A 19,477-nucleotide genomic window follows, 5' to 3' on the forward strand; every position below is an offset into this window, starting at 1 on the left:
GCTTCTTCACTGTTGCAAAATGTGTTGTAACAGATGTCCTTGTGTACATGTGCCAGAACTTCTTCCAAGTGGATACCCTAGATACATACAGCTTCAACTCTATAAATTATGGGTACAAACAAGTTGTAGGCAAGCAATAGTCTCTGCCATGCTGCCTTAGTGTTACAATGGTGTTCTCTGTTTCCTTCTAAAAATTTTATAATTATTTTTTTCATATTTAACTTTACCTGGAATTCACTTTTGTATATAACCCAATTGTTCTGTACTATTTACGAATATTCTGTCCTTTCTCCACTGATACACAATTCCAGATTTGTCATATCAGTTTTCTATATAGGAATGGGTTTGTTTTAGGCTTCTCTATTCTGTTCCATTGGTCTGTTTATCTATAGTAATTCCTAAATTTATGTGTGTCAGTATGTGTGTGTATGTTTGTTGGGGGGAGTTCTACAGTATTCTTCAGAATTGCTGTGGCTAATCTTGGCCTCCCCTCCCCCATATGTAGTTTAATTTCTGCTTGACAAACTGTGCAGAAAACCTTTTGGGAATTTTTATGGGAATTGCATTGACTGTATAGACTATTCAGGAACAGTAGGATCTTTACAGTATCAGATTATCTACTCAGGAATGTGTGTGTATTTCTGTACTTATTTAGGTTTCCTTTAATGTCTTTGATAAATTTTTATACTCTTCTGTATAAAGGACATTCACAGCTTTTGTTTTATTCTAGTTGGCTTTTTTTTTTTTAATTTTGTACAGGCTATAAATCTCTTTTTTCTGCCTTGTTTTTAATTTTTCAAAACTTTTCAAGGTCTTTGTGTTGCCAAATCCTAGGGGTCAATTCTTAGTCCTCATCTTGATGTCTCAACAGCATCTGTCCTAGTTGACCATACTATTCAATTATTCAGAATTTGTTAGTGTGCAATATATCATACTTTTAAGATCTTTAAAACACCCGTACAGCTTAAAAGTAATACTTTAACAAACACTTGTGTACTTGCCTTTAATTTTTTTTACCTTTTTTCTCACTGATTTTTTGTCATTTTGTCTTTTGCTCTACTTTTAAGGAAATTTCTTTAACACTTTATTCTAACACTTCTGTTGAGGTTTTCATTTATGCTCTTATATTTTTAATTTTCAGAAGCTCTTTTTTTCCTTCCTTATTTTTGTTTCAGGGTGTAATATTTTGTTTTCTGTCTGAGGATATTAATAATAGTTTATTTTAATTTTTCCCTGCGTAATACATACATATATATTTTATTGCTTTCACTTTTAATTTTTTAAAGCTACTCTTTGTCAAGATCATTGTGCTGCCAAATCCCAGTGGTCATTTCTCAGTCCTCTTTTACTTATATCAGCAGCATTTGCAATAGTTGATCACACCCTTCATTTTCATTTTAATTACTAAATATTTGTTTTTTTTGGTAGTTTTATTTTTTTCTTTTTCCCCAGTTTTCGACTTTCCTTGAATATCTGAACCCTCCATGTATCTGTAATCCATTTTTAACAATTATCAACATATAGCCAGTCTTGTTAAGTATGTCAGTCTAGTACTCAGATTATTTTAAGCAAATTTAAGACATTGTTATTTCATTAATAAATACCTCAGTTACATATTTAAAAAAAGCATTATTCTTTTTATCAAACCTAAAAAGATTATCAGTGCAAAAATTAATATCAAATATCCAGTCCATGTTCAGATTTCTTTAGTTTTCTTATAATTTTTTTGTAGTTTGAAGTATGATTTAAACAAAGTATACACATAGCATTTGGTTGATACGTCTCTAATGTTTTTTAATCTACAGGTTTCTCTCCCTATTTTTTTAGCTTCTTACCATTTGTTGAAGAAACTGGATCATTTGTCCTGTAGAATTTCCCACATTCTGGAGGCTTTACGTGATAGTGTCAGTTTAACATGTTTCTCTGTACTTAGGTTTGATGTTTTTGTCAAGAATACTTCAAAGGTGGTACTGTGTATTTCTATTGCATCACATCAGAAAGCCCTAATGTCTCATTGCCTCTTGTGTTGTGATGTTAAGACTGAATTCAGAGATGTTATTAGCCATCCCTGTATTATAAAATTCTGTGTTGGCCTTTCATGTAATACTTTCAGCAGCACTGATGCTTATTATCAAAATCCATTATTCCATTAGAAGTTGCAAAAGATCTATTATTCTATTAACTCTGTTATTCTCTTTTATTAGCTGGAATTCTTTTATAAGGAACTCTCCCATATTTGGTTACCCTAGAGTAACCTTTGTTCTTTTTATTTACTGGTTTTCAGGATAATGAGTTGGTTCCTTAGCATTCTCCAAAGGTAAACAATGAGGGTTTTTTTTTTTTAATTATCAATTATGAACTCACATAGTTTTAAAATATTTGATGTTTCAATATGTTGTGATTTTTCTTTTTGATATGTAAATAGTCCCATCTTTGGCAAGTGGGAATCCTTCAAGGGTTTTTGTATTTTATTGATATGACCCTACTAATCATTCATAGCGTCCTTGCTTTCTGGTGTAAACTTATTCCATGCTCATTTTGTGCCTATACAGCCTCAGACCAGCAACCAGTAATTTCTGTACAGAGCCCTAATTACTTTTTATGTGAATTAATATTTAGAGACACAGTCTTGGATGCTAGGGAGCTCATTACCCGTGGCTTGGTCATTGTTGCTAGGTTTTCTCAATGGACAGAGTTAGGAAATACATACGTATGCAAATATATACATGCATACATATTCTTAAGAAAAAATGATAGCATCAGTTCATACTGATATGCCTATTCAGATTCAGAATTATTACATTTTTATTTAACTTTGATGTTATATTTGTATCTTTCTTGCCAAACTAGAAATCTTTGTTCTTAATAGTATTAACATAATTATTTTTTACTTTATTTTGCTGTATCCATCTGTCTATAGTTTCAAAATAATGATACGGTATCAAAATAAGAATACTAATATTACTAAAAACATGATAACTAAAATCCATTTAAAATCTTTTTTGGACCTTTTTGTTCTTAGAATAATCCCATTAGGATTGTTATTAATTATTAAATAGTTAAATGTACAGTCAAATTACAGAGTTTTATGTCACTTGAAATCACTGCCCTCTGATTAAGCTACCAACTTATTACATACTTAAATTCCTTTGTTTCATTTTACACTGATTTCTAGGATTTTTTTTTTTTTTTCATTTTGTTTTACAATTACATATGGTTTCAAACTCAACCTATATACCCTCCATTCCCTTATGGGCAATTCTCTTGAATATAGTTTAGCAGCATCATTTCTTTAACTTCTGAAATTTGTATTATTAGATCAACACTGCTATTTCACATCAACACAATTAATATACCTTTATTAGCTATTTGAAATCACATAGGGCAGTGTGATGTGGTAGATATAACAGTGATAGGGAATGAGGGAGTCCCTGAATTCTGAGCTGTTCTTTAATCCCATATGCAAATGACACAGGGGTAGGTGAACATGGTCTATGGAGTGTGCTACTGTGTGGAAGAAGTGCCGGCTTTCATGACTTCTAGTTAAATAACGCATCTACAACCCAAGGTGAGGAATGTCTGCTTTGTATGTTGTGCGGGAAGATATGTATACTCTAACATATTGAACTAGACTTTTAAGTTGTACAGTTTGCTATAATGTGACATGTGTTCATAAAAATCACTGCAGTGTGCAAAATTGTGTAATAAAAGCCATAGAGTTTATAGGAGAAATAGGATTTAGGGGCATGATACTTAAAAACTTGGTCAATGATACATTAAAAGGAACTTGATAAAAATGGTAGCAAATGTAAATGGTAAAGAAATACATAAATACTACAATAAACATGATACTTTACTTTGAAAACTACTTGAAGTTTGCTTATAAAGTGAACATAAGAGGGTTGCAGCTTGTGAATTCAACTAGGTGCAGTTTTCTGTGTTCACCTGTTTCTCATAAAGTCGCAACACAAGCAAATGCTAAATTTGTGTTTTACTCAAATTATTCCCTAATAATAATATTGGAACAAATTTGGTTTTTAAACAGACAGTCTAACAGAACTGACTGTATTTTTCTTTCTCCTTTAGATGATATGCCAGTGGGAGCTGCTGGCAGACATGCTTCAAATGAGTTCTTGGTGTGTGGAGGGTATGTTTACATAATTTTACTAGTTTTATGAGTAAGGTTATAGAACTTTGTGTTTTTGATTCTTGTTCTTGTTTGCTGTTGCACAATGTATCATTTCTCTTTATGTTTACATAATTTTACTAATTTTGTACATAAGATTGTAGAGCTTTGTGTTCTTGATTCTTGTTTGTTGTTTCACAATGTGTCATTTCTTTTTGAATGTGAAATATTTTAGCAAAGCATGAAGAACAATATAATGATTACCTGGACAGTCATCCTTCTACCTTGTTAGATCCCAACGTTTTGCCTTATTAGCATTTTTGAAAAGAAATAAAATATTGTAAAGCAGTTGAAGCCATGTATATAATATATGTGTGTATGTATATATATTATCCATAAGCAGTAAGTACTAGTTTGTTTTTTTTTTTTTTTTGCATGTTTTATATAAGTGGCATGGAGCCCTGGTGGCACAGTGGTTAAGAGCTCGGCTGCTAATCCAAAGATCAGCAGTTTGAATCCACCAGCTGCTCCTTGGAAACCCTATGAGGCAGTTCTACTCTCTCCCAAAGGTCCGCTATGAGTCAGATTTGACTTGATGGCAGTGGGTTTGATTTTGGTTTATGTAAGTGGCATTATATGTATTATTTTCCAAAAATGTTTTTCACTCAACAAGAAGAGTTAAAGGGCTAAAATGATTTTAAATGTTCTGGGCTGCAGTGGTGAAGAAAGTAAGGGAAAGTAGACTTAGGAGATATGTGAATATAGTAAGATACAGGCTTTCTCTGGGTTTTTTGTTTAATTTTTTATTTTGTCTTGGTACCAAAGATATTTGTGAAGAGATGGGTACTAGTCAGCTTTTGATAGGTTAATGCTGTGGTAACAAGCAACACCAAAACTTCAGTGGCTATAACAGCAAGGGCTTATTTCTCACTCATGTTACAGTTAGCTGTGGATCACCTGTGACTGCTTCATCTTTGTCATGGGATGCAAGTTAAAAGAGCAACTCCTATTTTGGACATGCCATTTTCAGGGCAGAAGGAAAAAGAGTGATGGAAGGACTCTGTAATGATGCTTAATGTTTCTGTTCTGCCGTCACTTTTTTTCCCTCTGCTCTGAGAACAGTATGTCCCAAGTAGGAGCTGCTCTTTCAGTCTGGATCCCAGTGTGAAGACAAGTGAAGGGGTTGTGGCAGGAAGTGCACCAGAGACTGTAGAGATGGGTGCAGAGAGAGGTAGTGAATGTTTTGAATACGTAATACACTCTAGCTGAAGATATTAAGTATGAGTAAAAACAAATATGGAAAGAATATTAAAAGTTACACTGTATACAAAATTAAAATGGTTTGATGCAAGTGAAAGGCATATTCTTTGTGAAACCAGTAGGATTTGGTATCTCCATATTCCAATGACTGTCATCTCATATGACAATCTCTGTAATTTTAATGGTGGCATGTTTAATTATTTCCTTAGAACCTCACTGTTTTAGTCATCTACTGCTGCTATAACAGAAATACCACAAATGGGTGGCTTTAACAAACAAATTTATTTTCTCACAGTTGAGGAGGCTAGAAGTTTGAATTCAGGGTGCCAGCTCTAGGGGAAGCCTTTTTCTTATGGTTCTGGAGGAAGGTCCTTGTCTCTTGAGCTTCTGCTCCTGGGAGATCGTCATGTGGCTTGGCATCTCTCTTTCCCATCTCTGCTTCCTTACTTGTTTGATTTCACTTATATTTCAAAAGAGATTGACTTGAAATACACCCTAAACTAATACTGTCTCCTTAATGTAACAAAGAAAACCCATTCCCAAATGGAATTATAACCACAGGTATAGGGGTTAGGATTTACAACATATTTTGGGTGGGGAGAGAGGGGGTACAATTCAATCCATAACACTCACTTTTATTGCAATTGCTTAAAAATTTTTTGTTATTTTGAAATGAGTGATTTTTTCATTTAGGGGTCAGAAATTTTCTTAGAAAACCTAGTTCCAGTCTTACAATAAAAAAAAAAAATGTATTAGGACAGTAAAATTCAGGATATGGAAATTTACTTTCTAGCAACTATTGGGGAACACATATGTTGAGGAAAGTGTATGTACATGTTGTAAAATGTTAACTAAGCCTATAAAGTCTTAGGACCTGAATGAGGTTTTTGGCCCACAGTGCTCTGACATTAAAAAAAAAAAAAATTACTGAGCACAAATTTGCAGTTTTGGTCTACCATTGCAAGAGAAGCGTAATATTGCTGATCTTACAGTGTAGTATAAAAATAGATACTGTTGTGAGTCACACTTACTAAATGGATCTAGTTTTTTTTTTTTTTAAGATATATTAGTAGTAGTAGTACCTTCTCCTTTGAGGTTTTCATTTCATCTGGCTCCGAAATGGGTGTAGAAAGATGTGCTTGTGCTTTTTCTTGGCTTTATTGATGAGTTTACTCACTTTCGAGTGAATACTAGTTGGATTTTACATGCTTACTAGGTTACTCATGAATGTTTACCAGGTACTCATGGAATCTTGCTGAACTGCTTTTTAACAGTGTTGATGCATCTTAGCACTCTGATGGCATTTTTTATAGGAAGAACAAAATAAAATGCTAAGAAAGACACTCCAAATTGGAGTTGGGAATTTTGGAACTATGTGGTATTTATAGAAATACCTACAGTTCTGTTTGTTAAGTAATTCTGTGCAAACAACTTAATGATTTTAGTCTGTAATAGTGGCAGGAGTTTGCAGAGTATCTGAGAGATGCTGCTGTGTTTCCTTCAAAAATTCAACATATTTCAGGGCATTCCTTTGGGTTTGTAGTGACACCCTGTGCACAATTTGAGAACATGAGAGTAAGCAAATCTCGTATAAACTTTTTTCTTTTTATATGAGAACTTGCCTTTCTTTGAGGGCATGTTTTAAATATGGGAGCTGTGTATTTTCAGGTTTTTACTTTTTTTTGTTTGCCTCCCTTTCTCATCTTGAGTCATCTTTGGCTCTTTTTACAGCTGCTCTCTTCCTGTGGTCTAATTCTGTGACTTTTCTTTCCTTCGCTGATGAGTGCATTTTCACCTGAAGAAGCACTTCTTTGCAATAGTTCCTTCACCACGCATCTGACAGTCTGCAGTACATGCAGAGAGTATGAGATCCATTCCTGTGCACCCAGACAAAAAGTAGGCACACACATAAGATTTATGTATCAGAATTTTAAAGACTGGGTGTTGCTAGGTGGTAACGGAGGCCAATTATATACCAGTCCGTGGTGATTGAGGGTCCGCCTTTTTTGAGTAGATTGGTATTTTCTGATGGCCTTCTTCCACAGCCACTTGTTTGGACACACAGCTGTGGGCCTGTACAGCAGGCCAGGTCTTTATTCTCTGCTGCTGATTTGGCCAGTGGGTAATCGATAGTTTGTCCCTCAGCCAGCTGCACATCTCTTGTCACAACTCTGTGAGCATGAACTCACAGCTGTGGCTAGGCAGTTGGGTGCGAGGATCGGGCTTCATGGAAATCTCGTATGCATAGATTCTTCTCTCTTCTCCCCGTCTGTCCTTGGTGTTACATCCTAACCATCTTGAGCACTTGTTAGTGTCTTGGTATTTACTCATGAAGTCTTCGCGAAATAAAGAGGACACAACTGGAGATCTCCTGGTATAGAGATTGTGAATTTGAAGAAACAGTCATGCAATCACATAGTCTTTTATTTGTCCTTTTGCATTTGTGTCTTCCTCTTAGCACTCATGGGAATGGACATAATTACACGTGACTGTTACTGTGTGGTCAGACTGCTTAGTCCTCCTGTTATTCCATGTAGGATAAAGATGACTTTCCATATAGAGAATCTCCTGAACTGTGTAACCTAGTTGGGATGGGGAGGATTTGCTGGAGACTTAGGACATACGTGGACCTTCCCTCTTCTCACCTTGAACTCAAGGAGTTGGGTGATGGTCAGATATTGGTGTTTGTCATGTATTGAATTGTGTCCCCCAGAAATATGTGGCAACTTGGTTAGGCCATGATTCCCAGTATTGTGTGGTTTTTCTCCATTTTGTGATTGTAATTTTATGTTGACAGGATTAGGGTGGGATTGTAACACCACCCTTACTCAAGTCACCTCCCTGATCCAGTGTAAAGGGAGTTTGCTGGGTTGTGACCTGTACCACTTTTTATCTCTCAAGAGTTAAAAAGGAAGCAAGCAGAGAGGTGGGGTCCTCATACCACCAAGAAAGCAGCATCAGGAGCAGAGCATGTCCTTTGGACCAGCGGTCCCTGCTCCTGAGAAGCTCCTCAACCAGGGGAAGATTGAGGACAAAGACCTTCCTCCAGAGGTGACAGAGAGAGAAAGCCTTCCCTTGGAGCTCATGCCCTAAATTTGGACTTTTAGCCTACTTTACTGTGAAGAAATATATTTCTCTTTGTTAAAGCCATCCACTTGTGGTATTTCTCTTATAGCAGCACTAGATAACTAAGACAGTGTTAATATAAAGCTAGACAGAAGAGTGACTGCAGTGGTCTTAGCTAGCTGGGTATCTGGGAATTTGTTCAGGGAAGACTTTCTAGACTCTGAGCAAGCCTGCTTGCTTGCAAGTCCTGTCTGGGGACTCTGTGTCATGGATTGAATTGTGTCCCCCAAAAATGTCTGTCAACTTGGCTGGGCCATGATTCCCAATATTGTGTGATTGCCCACCATTTTGTCATCTGATGTGATTTTCCTTTGTGTTGTAAATATTATCTCCGTGATGTTGATGATAGGATTAGTGGCAGTTATGTTAAGGAGGCAGGACTCAATTTACAAGATTAGATTGTGCCTTAAGTCAGTCTCTTTTGAGATATAAAAGAGAGAAGTGAACAGAGAGACATGTGGACCTCATACCACCAAGAAAGCAGCACTGGGAGCAGAGTGCGTCCTTTGGACCTGCAGTTCCTACGCTTAGAAGCTCCTAGACCGGGGAAGATAGATGCCAAGGACCTTCCTTCAGAGCTGACAGAGAGAGAAGGCCTCCCCCTGGAGCTGGTGCCCTGAATTCAGACTTACAGCCTCCTAGACTGTGAGAAAACAGATGTCTGTTTGTTAAAGCCATCCAGTTGTGGTATTTCTGTTGTAGCAACAGAACAAATAGATAACTAAGACACTTTGAATCAAGATTTGCCTAATACCTGCTATGGCTGTTCATCTTTCAAGATGCTGGTGGGAGGAGTAACCATAGCCACTGGGGAATCCAGCCAGTTGCTTGGAATTCCCTGAGGGAGTTGCTTTGAATTATGAGGTAGCTAAATTTATTTCTTGTTGTTAGCTGCTGTCAAGTTAGCCCCCAACTCATGATGACTCCATGCCATGCACAACAGAATGAAATGCTGTCCGTTCCTGCATCATTGCCATGATCAGTTATAGATCAAGCCATTGTGATCCATAGGGTTTTCAGTGGCTGATTTTTGAAAGTAAATTGCGAGGCCTTTCTCCCTGTTCCATCTTAGCCTGGAAGCTCCGCTGAAACCTGTTCAGTATCACAGCAACACCCCGGCCTCCACTGGTAGGCAGGTGGCGGCTGTGCATGAGGTGCATTGGCTGGGAATCAAGCCCGAGTCCCCTGCGTGGAAGGCAGAAATTCTACCACTGGGTCACCAGTGTCCCCTAGTTTACTTCTTAGGGTACCTTTATCTAGCTTCTTATCAGGGGATCTCCTGCGGTACAGCCTCTGTGCCTCCCATCCAGATTGCCCAAGTGAAGGCCTTGGGCCCAGAGCATCTCTGTTGAGGAGGCTGAGAATTGGGTCTCTCACTATTTCTTAGTCCCTTTTCCTTATGAGGGCGCAGTTTTGAGCATACAGTAACTTTCTGTGTCTCTTGGACATGTGTGGGCACCATACGGCACTTGGGCAATCCCACTTCTCTGTATCTCTTCCCAGCAGGGAGGGAACGGGGTCTCTCAGCTATGGTACTAGCCATATGTGGGTTGATCCTGCTGACTATGGAAGATTGGTGCCCACCAGTGAAGGTCATCTTGCTCTGTCTCCTCTGTGTGAATAAAGCATTTCTCATACACTTTAGAGCGTGTGTGTGGTCTTTTCTTGGCAACGTCCAACCTTGGCATGACAATTTTGTGTGTGTGTGTGTGCTTTAAGTGAAAGTTTACAGCTTAAGTTAGTTTCTCATACAAAAGTGTATACACGCTTTGTTTTGTGATCCTAGTTAAAAATACTATCCGTATAATATATCAGCACCCTCCTGCTTTCCACCCCGGATTTCCCATGTCCATTCAACGAGCTCCTGTCCCTTTCTGCCTTCTTATCTCGCCTCTGAACAGAAGCGGCTCATTTAGTCTCATGTATCTACTTGAACTAAGAAATACACTCTTGACGAGTATCATTTTATGTCTTGTAGTCCCGTCTAGGAAACCCTGGTGGCGTAGTGGTTAAGTGCTACAGCTGCTAACCAAGAGGTTGGCAGTTCACATCCACGAGGCGCTCCTTGGAAACTCTATGGGGCAGTTCTACTCTGTCCTATAGGGTCTCTATGAGTCGGAATCGACTCAACAGCAGTGGGTTTTTTTTTTTTTGGTTTAGTCCCGTCTAATCTTTGTCTGAAGAGTTGGCTCCAGGAATGGTTTTATTTCTGGGTTAACAGAGTCCGGGGGCCATGTCTTCTGGGGTTCCTCCAGTCTCAGTGGCATGACACTTCTTAACTTTCCTTTTGTCATTAACAAGTACCAGAAAAGTATCAGAACTTAACAATACGTAAGTTAAAAAAAAGTTCCCTGATGTGCTTGTTTTATTTATTCATTAAATTGAAACATTAGAAAAATGGTTGTTTGTACATTCTCATTCTGGTACTTGATGGCTTTGCTGGTGGATATATTATTGAGGAATTTAGGCTGTTAGGTCTGTGCAGTATACTAGGTTGTAGGCACCAGAGTTGCTAAGTGAAGTCTTGTAAAAGTATTTAGTTTTCAATGGTATGTGTTTTGTTTGTTTTCTATTTTCAGGATGTAGATAAGCTCAAGAATCAGATGTATAGATACTAAAAACTTAAATCGTATTTAAGAGATACTTAATGGAACTGTCTAAGTGGAAAAAAATGTAAAACATAGAGCTTATGGAAGCACACTAAATGGTATATCAGTTAAGAATTCCATACCCATTGCCTTCGAGTCTATACTGACCCATAGCAACCCTATCAGACAGAGTAGAACTGCCCCATAGGGTTTCCAAGGCTGTAAATTTCTAAAGTCTATGGAAGCAGACTGCCACTTTTTCCTCCTGTGTAGCATCTGGTGGGTTCGAACCACTGACTTTGCAGTTAGAAGATGAGTGCTTAAACACTGTGCCACCAGGACTCTTGGCTATAAACAATAAGGTCCTGAACAACAGTGTGCTTGAACACTAAAGGTTTAGTTTTTTCACATCAAGAGAAGTTGACAAAGCAGTCGTTGCCTTTGTTTCTATCGGTAAGGAAGTTAAGTCACTCTAATTCTCTTGGCCTTTTCTTCATGATTCCAAGCTAGCTTCTGAAACCATATTAAGTATACCCACATTCTGTGCAGGGAGAAGGAGGGAAAATGCATAGATGACTTCCACTTAAAACTCATTGACCAGAAAGATATATGGCTACCCTGGGCTGCAAGAGAGTCTGGAATATATAGTAATTTAACTGGGTACATCACTAAACCAAAAAAAAAAAAAAAATCCAGTCAGTTGCTATCAAGTAGATTCTGGTTCATGGAGACCCCATGTGTTTAAGTAGAACTGTGCACCATAGGGTTTTCAATAGTTGTGATCAGAAGTAGATCACCAGCCTTTCTTCCAAGGTGCTTCTAGGTGGATTTGAATTGCCAGCCTTTTGGTCAGTAGCCAATTGCTTATTATTTGTGCCACCAAGGGACTTCACTACCACCAATAAAATTTGAGTTCTCTTAGTAAAAAATCAGTGAGTGAATGGATAGTGGGAAGGCAACTATCATCTCTCCTAGAAATAAGTGTTTAAATATAAAATAGTGTTTCAGAAGGAGCAAATGGTTGTGTTTGAGATACTTGATAGAACTATCTAAGTGGAAAAAGTATAAAATATAGAGCTTATAGAAGCACACTAAACGGTATATCAGTTAAGAATTCCATACCCATTGCCTTCGAGTCACTACTGACCCATAGCAGCCCTATCAGACAGAGCAGCTGCTTGACATGCTGTGTTGGCAACCGAAAGACCGGGGGTTTGAGTATACCCAGAAGTGCTTCAGAAGAAAGGTCTGATGATCTGCTTCCAAAAAATCAGGCATTAAAAACCCAATGCAGCACAGTTCTTCTCTGACACATATAATGTCACCATGAGTGGGCAACTGGTTAATGATTCAAAAAGTCCTACAGTGACACTTTAGAAGGTAACCATAATGTTTGGATGACTGTATAATCTCTTTTTATATCTGTAATGTCGTAAATGGGAAAAAGTGGGAGATTCATGTGGCTTTCTTAGAATTATAAGAGGACAGAAGAATGGAAGATCATTTATCATCTCTCTTAAGGCCCAGTATTGCCCCTCATATGTTTCAAGATATGTTGTAAATTGACTTGAAAATCATTTAGGGACATATTTCTGAATTTGTGAAAAACAAAGAAAGAAGCTTAATAAAGCCAAATCATAACACTTCAGATCAGCTATATACTTTGAGACTTGCACAATGTGTTTTCAATCTTCATAAAGTCAGAGTTCCTTGGGAATGCTTACTGTATTCATAACTTTTGTAAACATTCCAGTCATCTTTGCTCTGAACTTCCTGTTCTTTTACCCAGTGTATTTTCCTAGAAATATTTTTCTGTCACATAGTAAATGAATAGCAGAATGCAGGTGGATGAAACTGAGTTTTGCTAACCTGCAGACTTTTTCTGTTGTAGAGGAACTTTTTTCCAGTTCTTGTTCCAATTCTTAGTCCTCAATATGCATATGAATGCCAGAAGAATTTCTTAAATGACAGATGTGGTTTTTTGGCTTTATTTATTCATTCATTCATTCATTCACTTACTTAACTTACAAGATCGTTTCTTCACATACGGAAGTGATCATCTGTCTTCTTCTAGAATTTTCTCTAAATATTACCAGTGGGTCACATGAAAGAAAAAGGGCCTTACTGATACTTCTTTTCTTTTTTAATAAATTATGGTTGCAGGCAGTGTCAGCCTACTGTGTCACCTCACAGTGAAACAGCTCCAATTCCAGTTCCTACTCAGATAAGGAATTACCAGCGCATAGAACAGAATCTGACATCTACCGCCAGCTCTGGCGCAAATCTACCTGGTTCTCCAAGGTAAGCCAGTACTTTTTCTCCTTTTTTATTCTTTTTCTGTTCATTAAAAAATTGTTTTTGTTGTTACTGAAAGGCTTGTTATTTTCCAGGGAAGACTTAGTCTCTTAGAGGTAAGGCATTGTACAAAATTGAGTAATGAAAAAAAGCTTCGTAATGAATATACTAAAATAATGTTTAAGCATGGCAGGATAATATATGATGCCGGTGTATATATTTGTCCATAAGTGTAATAACTATTAAGAATTGAAGGAAGAACTTGTTCAAAAATGAAATGTCATTAGTTGTAGTAGGTTATTTACGTATTTTTATTTCTTATGTATCCTGAGATAGTAGTAAAGTAATAACAAAGGTATAAATCCAAAAAGATAAGTAAAATAAGAATAGATGTTTAGTTGGTGAGGAAGCTCTATTAATTTCTGGAAAACAGAGAATGAAAGAGGACTGTCTGTTTTAGCAGGGCAGATAAAAGTGTGTGCAGTCAGAGATTCTGAAAAAAGGAGAATCACTATGCCCCCTGCTAGCTGCAGAGAAGCTTACATCTCAGAGAACTAAGAACGGAGGAGTGGAAGTAAGGCGTAAAGCTAAAAACAGCCTGAACCTGGAGGAAATAACAAGAATGGAAAGAAAAGGAGAAAGCATAAAAAAATTAGTGTCCTTGGAGATACAGCTACCCCCAAGACTGTCAGTTTGTTGTACTGTGGTGGCTTACATGTTGCTGTGATGCTGGAAGCTATGCCATTGGTATTTCAAATACTAGCAGGATCACCCATGGTGGACAGGTTGCAGTGGAGCTTCCAGCCTAAGACAGACTAAGAAGAAAAGCCTCAAGGATCTATGAAAACCCTATGGGTCACAGCAGGATATTGTCCACAACATTAAATTGTCCAATATAGTGCTGGAAGATGAGCCCTCTAGGTTGGATGGCACTGAAAATACACAGTGGCTGCAACAGTGGCCTCAAGCATACCAAAGACCGTGAAGATGGCACAGGACTGGGCACTGTTTCATTCTTTTGTACATGGAGTTGCGATGAGTCAGAGCCGAATTGACAGCATCAAGCAACAACAGCACCAGAGATAAGATACTGCATCCATAAAGTAAGAATGAAATGCTATTGAAAATGAACAATCAGAAAATTAAAAGGACCTTTTTCACATTAAAAACATAATAGTGGAAATAAATAAAAAGAAGGGTTAGAAGATAAAGTTGAAGTATCTTAAAAAGAAAATTAAAATAATAAAGATGGAAAATATGAAAAAAAAATTCTTCAAGGATTAATTGATATAGGCATTCCAGAAAGAAAGAACAGATAAAATGGTGAGGAAGAAAAATTCCAGGAAATAATCGTGTGGCTATAGTACCTATTTTTTTAAAGAAAAAACCAACTTGTCAGTATATTATAATGAAATTTCAGAAAAGAACAGGAATAAACACAGAGACCTAAAACCTGCAAGAGGGCAAAAACAGTCATACAGGAAGATTCAGAGTAGCATTAAAGTTAATCAGCAGAATGCCAGATGTTAGAAGATAGCTGAATAATGCCTTAAACATCAGCAAAAACAAAATTACTTCAAGCTAAGGCAGTGTGAAGAGGTTGGCAAATTTTCTCCACAAAAATCAGGTATAAAACTAGACAATATTGTCAATACAACCATTTTAGGGCTCTAGAAATAGACCAGAGGCAGACTACAAATTGAAAAGTGTTTATTCTTGAAATAGTACTAGTGCTTTGATGATTTGGGAAAGAACAATGAGAGACTATTCTCCTTACCTTGTGGCTGCTGTCTTCACCCTGCCCTACCCCCATTTGGATTAATGAGAATGGTAATTTCACCAATATGGGGATGGCCATGAAAACAAGCTTCAAGAGGCAAACTCAATAGGAAATGAATGGGAGAAACATGCAGCTTTGTTAGCCTGAGATTGCATTTCTAATTGGATGACTGGTGGACCAGCCAGAAATTTAATGTGGAGGCCCTGTGTGTAAGAGAATGACAGGAGGGCTAGATAAGCTCTCCACAAATCCCCTGAATGAATGGGCAACTGTGCACATATATAGGGGAGACCTGAGAAAAGATCTGAGGAAGTAAAAGCCAAGAGAGACTTGAGCACTGGCTGGGTTCATACTCAGATTAATTTGCAGAGGCTGGAAGCATTATGGGATAGTGGTGTCTTTACACAATGCCTGTACACATCATTGGGTGACTGCTGAACTATGCACACACAGGGTATACCTCCCAAGAAGGTGGTGTTTTGTTGTGTGCCGTCGAGTCAATTCTGATTCATAGCAACCCCATCTGAAGGTAGGGGTTCTTAAAAATAATAATGAAAAATACTGAGCAGAAATATCAGTAGACATATAGCATGGGGGAGTCAGATCACACAACTAAAGTCCAGGCAAATTACTAAAAGAAAAAAAAAATTTAAGTCAGAATTAGTATGTTATCTAAAATTTCTAGTTTTCAATAAAGAAGAGACTTATAAACAAACAGGAAAATGTGATCCATAATCAAAGAAAAAAGTAGTCAGTAGAAACTGGCTCTGAGTGAGCCCAGATGTCAGAGTTAGCAAACAAGAACTTCAAAGCAGATGTTATAAATATGTTCAGAGAGTTAAAAGCAACATATGGTGACAATGACTCTACAAATAGGAAACTCAGTAGAGAAACTGAGGCTATAAGAAAGAACCAAATGGAAATTCTAAGGTGGAAGAGTACAGTAACCAAAATGGGATCTACAGGCCTGTTATGGATTGAATTGTGTCCTCCAAAATGTGTGTCAGCTTGGCGAGGCCACGATTCCCAGTGTTGTACAGCTGTCCTCCATTGTGTTATCTGCTGTAATTTTCCTGTGTGTTATAAATCCTAACCTCCATGATGTTAATGAGGCAGGATTAGAGACAGTTATGTTGATGAGGCAGGACACAATCTGCAGGATTAAGTTGTATCTTGAGTCAGTCTCTTTTGAGATATAAAAGAGAAAAGTGAGCAGAGTTACAGAGGGACTTCCTACCACCAAGAATGAAGAACCAGGAGGGGAGTGCATCCTTTGCACTTGGGGTCCCTGTGCTGAGAAGCTCCTAGAGCAGGGGAAGACCGATGACAAGGACCTTCCCCCAGAACCAATAAAGAGAGCCTTCCCCTGGAACTGGCACCCTGAATTCAGACTTCTGGCCTCCTAAACTGTGAGAGAATAAATTTCTGTTTGTTAAAGCCATCCACTTTTGGTATTTCTGTTAAAGCAGCACTAGATGACTAAGACAAGGCCCAAGAATGTTACTGAAGCCCAAATAGGGTAAACACAAATATCCACATGTAGGTTCATCACAATCAAATTACTCAAAGACAAAGACGAAGAGAAAAAAAAAAAATCTTGAAAATTGCAAAAGAAAAAACTGCTTTTTATGTATAGAGGAGTTCCTGGATGGCATGAATGGTTAAGCACTCGACTACTATCCAAAAGGTTGATGATTCTAACCCACTTAGAGGTGCCTGAGAAGATAGGCCTGGCGATCTGATTTTGAAAGGTCACTGCCTTGAAAACACTATGGAGTAGTTCTACTCTGTGCACATGGGATTGCCATGAGTCAGAATCAACTCAATGGCATCTAACAACAGCAGCATGTATAGAACAACAACAAAATTACTAACCGATGGCTTCTCATCATAAACTATGGAGGTGAGAGGTAGTGGGCGTAGGTAGTGGACATAGTCAAAGTGCTGAAAGAAAAAAAGAAACAGCCTAAGAACAAGAATTCTAAATCCAGAGAAACAGTTCTTTGAAGATGAAGGTGAAATAAAAGACATTCCCAGATGAACAAAAACTGGAAGAATTTCTTGCTAGCAGACATGCCCTACAAAAGCTCTAAGGGAAACCCTTCAAGCTGAAGGGAAGTAACACTGGGTGGTAACTTGAATCCACAGGAAGGACTGGAGACCACTGGAAATAGTAAATATGTGGATAAATACACAAGACTGTGTGCATGTGTGTGAATACATACATGTATGTACATATATATACACAGACATACATGCACGTGTATAGACCAAAACCAATCCCGGTGCCTTCGAGTCGATTCCAACTCATAGCGACCCTATAGGACAGAGTAGAACTGCCCCATAGAGTTTCCAAGGAGCACCTGGCGGATTCGAACTGCCGACCCTTTGGTTAGCAGCCATAGCACTTAACCACTACGCCACCAGGGTTTCCTGCATGTGTATATATACGTATATATCTTAATTTTTTTCAATTGCTTAAAGCAGTAGCTAACGATGTGTTGTTAGGTTTTTAACATATATGGGTGTAATATATAGACAATAGTACAAATGAAGTATGAAAAAATGGAACTATATTGAGCAAAGTTGCTATGTTTTACTGGGATTAAGTCAGTATTAATCTGAAACAGATAGCGATAAATTAAGATGCATATTACATTCCTAGAACAACCATTAAGAAAATAACTTTTAAAAAAAAAAAGCTAAAATATCAACAAAAACCCATTGCCACCAAGTCAATTCCAATTCATAGCAACTCTATAGGACAGAGTACAACCGCCCTGTAGAGTTTCCAAGGAGCACCTGGTGAATTCAAACTGCCAGCCTTTTGGTTAGCAGCTATGGCACTTAACCACTCCACCACCAGGGTTTCAAAAAAGAAAATAACATACTAAAAAATCTTCTTCACACACAGAAAGCAATAATACAGTAACAGAGGAGCCAAAAAGACTTGAGACATGTAGAGAACAAATAGCAAATACCAGACAAAAATTCCAACATGTCAGTGTTGTGGCCATCCAGTTGATTCTGACTCGTAGTAGCATTAAATGTGAATAAGCTAAACATTGCATTCAAATGGCAAAGTTTCTCAGATTGCATACAAAAGCAGTATCCAAATATATACAGTCGACAAAAGGCACACTTTAGATTTGAAGATGTAAATGATTGAAAGTGAAAGGATGGAAAAAGATATTCCAAGCAGGAGAGTGGTAAGTAGATGCCCCAGGATGACAGCCGTGGAGAAGGCCTTGGAAATAACCAGATTGGAACAGGACAGAGGAGGAGCTTCAGAGAAGTGTTTCCAGAAAAAAAAAGGGGGGACTTGGAGAGACTCTGTGGTATGATAGAGTCATACCAGAAAATAATAAATGTAGGTAGTTGGCAGATATGAGGGGAATATTTTACCAAAATAAAGTTAGCATGGGGTGCTTTTGAAGGGACGGAGTGGCTGGCAAATAAATGCGGAGGCACACGTTATTTGTGTAAAAGACATGGTACCTCCATAGTTTTAAATATGCCTCTGATACTGTTTATAAAATTATCAATTGGAAGTATTACCTGTTCACTTTCTGTATGATAGATGAAAATTTAGCTCTTGTTCCAATTTTTTGAGGAAGACTCCTTCACAACCTGTTATGCGGATGACAGAACCTTGCTTGCTGAAAGTGAAGAGAACTTGAAGCACTTACTGATGAAGATCAAAGATCACAGCCTTCAGTATGAATTAGACCTCAACATAAAACAGAAATCCTCACAACTGGACCAATAAGCAACATCATGATAAATGGAGAAAAGATTGAAGTTGTCAAGAATTACTTTGCAGTCAATGCCCATGGAAGCAGCAATTAAGAAATCAAATGATGCCTTGTACTGAGCAGATTTGCTGCAAAAGACATATTTAAAGTGTTGAAAAGCGAAGATGTCATCTTGAAGACTAAGGTGTGCCTGACCCAAGCCATGGTATTTTCAGTTGCTTCATATGCACGTGAAATCTGGATGATGAATAAGGAAGACTGAAGAAGAATTGACGCCTTTGAACCGTGGTGTTAACGAAGAATTTTGAATATACCATGGACTGCCAAAAGAACGAACAAATCTGTCTTGGAAGAAGTACAACCCGAATGCTCCTTAGAAGCAAGGATGTCAAGACTACGTCTCACATACTTTGGACGTGTTACTAGGAGAGATCAGTCCCTGGAGGAGGACATCGTGTTTGGTAAAGTAGGGGGGCAGCGAAAAAGAGGAAGACCCTCAACGAGATGGATTGACACAGTGGCTGCGACAATGGGCTCAAACATAATG

At 37.8% G+C, this 19,477-nt stretch overlaps 1 protein-coding gene across 10 annotated transcripts in view; it reads left to right on the top strand.

Moving 5' to 3' along the window:
- ULK2 (unc-51 like autophagy activating kinase 2) overlaps nt 1-19,477 on the top strand; it is a 178,814-nt gene that overhangs the window by 76,252 nt on the left and 83,085 nt on the right. For all 10 annotated transcript variants that reach the window (XR_010321043.1, XM_064279347.1, XM_064279349.1 and 7 more), the window contains 2 exons: nt 4,087-4,147; nt 13,264-13,401. Coding sequence is in view for 9 of the 10 variants with exons in the window: in XM_064279347.1 (XP_064135417.1) it covers nt 4,087-4,147; nt 13,264-13,401 (199 nt within the window). In the remaining variant the exon portion in view is untranslated. The remainder of the gene's footprint in view (nt 1-4,086; nt 4,148-13,263; nt 13,402-19,477) is intronic.

The sequence above is a fragment of the Loxodonta africana genome, chromosome 2 (genome assembly GCF_030014295.1).
Source record: "Loxodonta africana isolate mLoxAfr1 chromosome 2, mLoxAfr1.hap2, whole genome shotgun sequence".
NCBI lineage: Eukaryota > Metazoa > Chordata > Mammalia > Proboscidea > Elephantidae > Loxodonta > Loxodonta africana.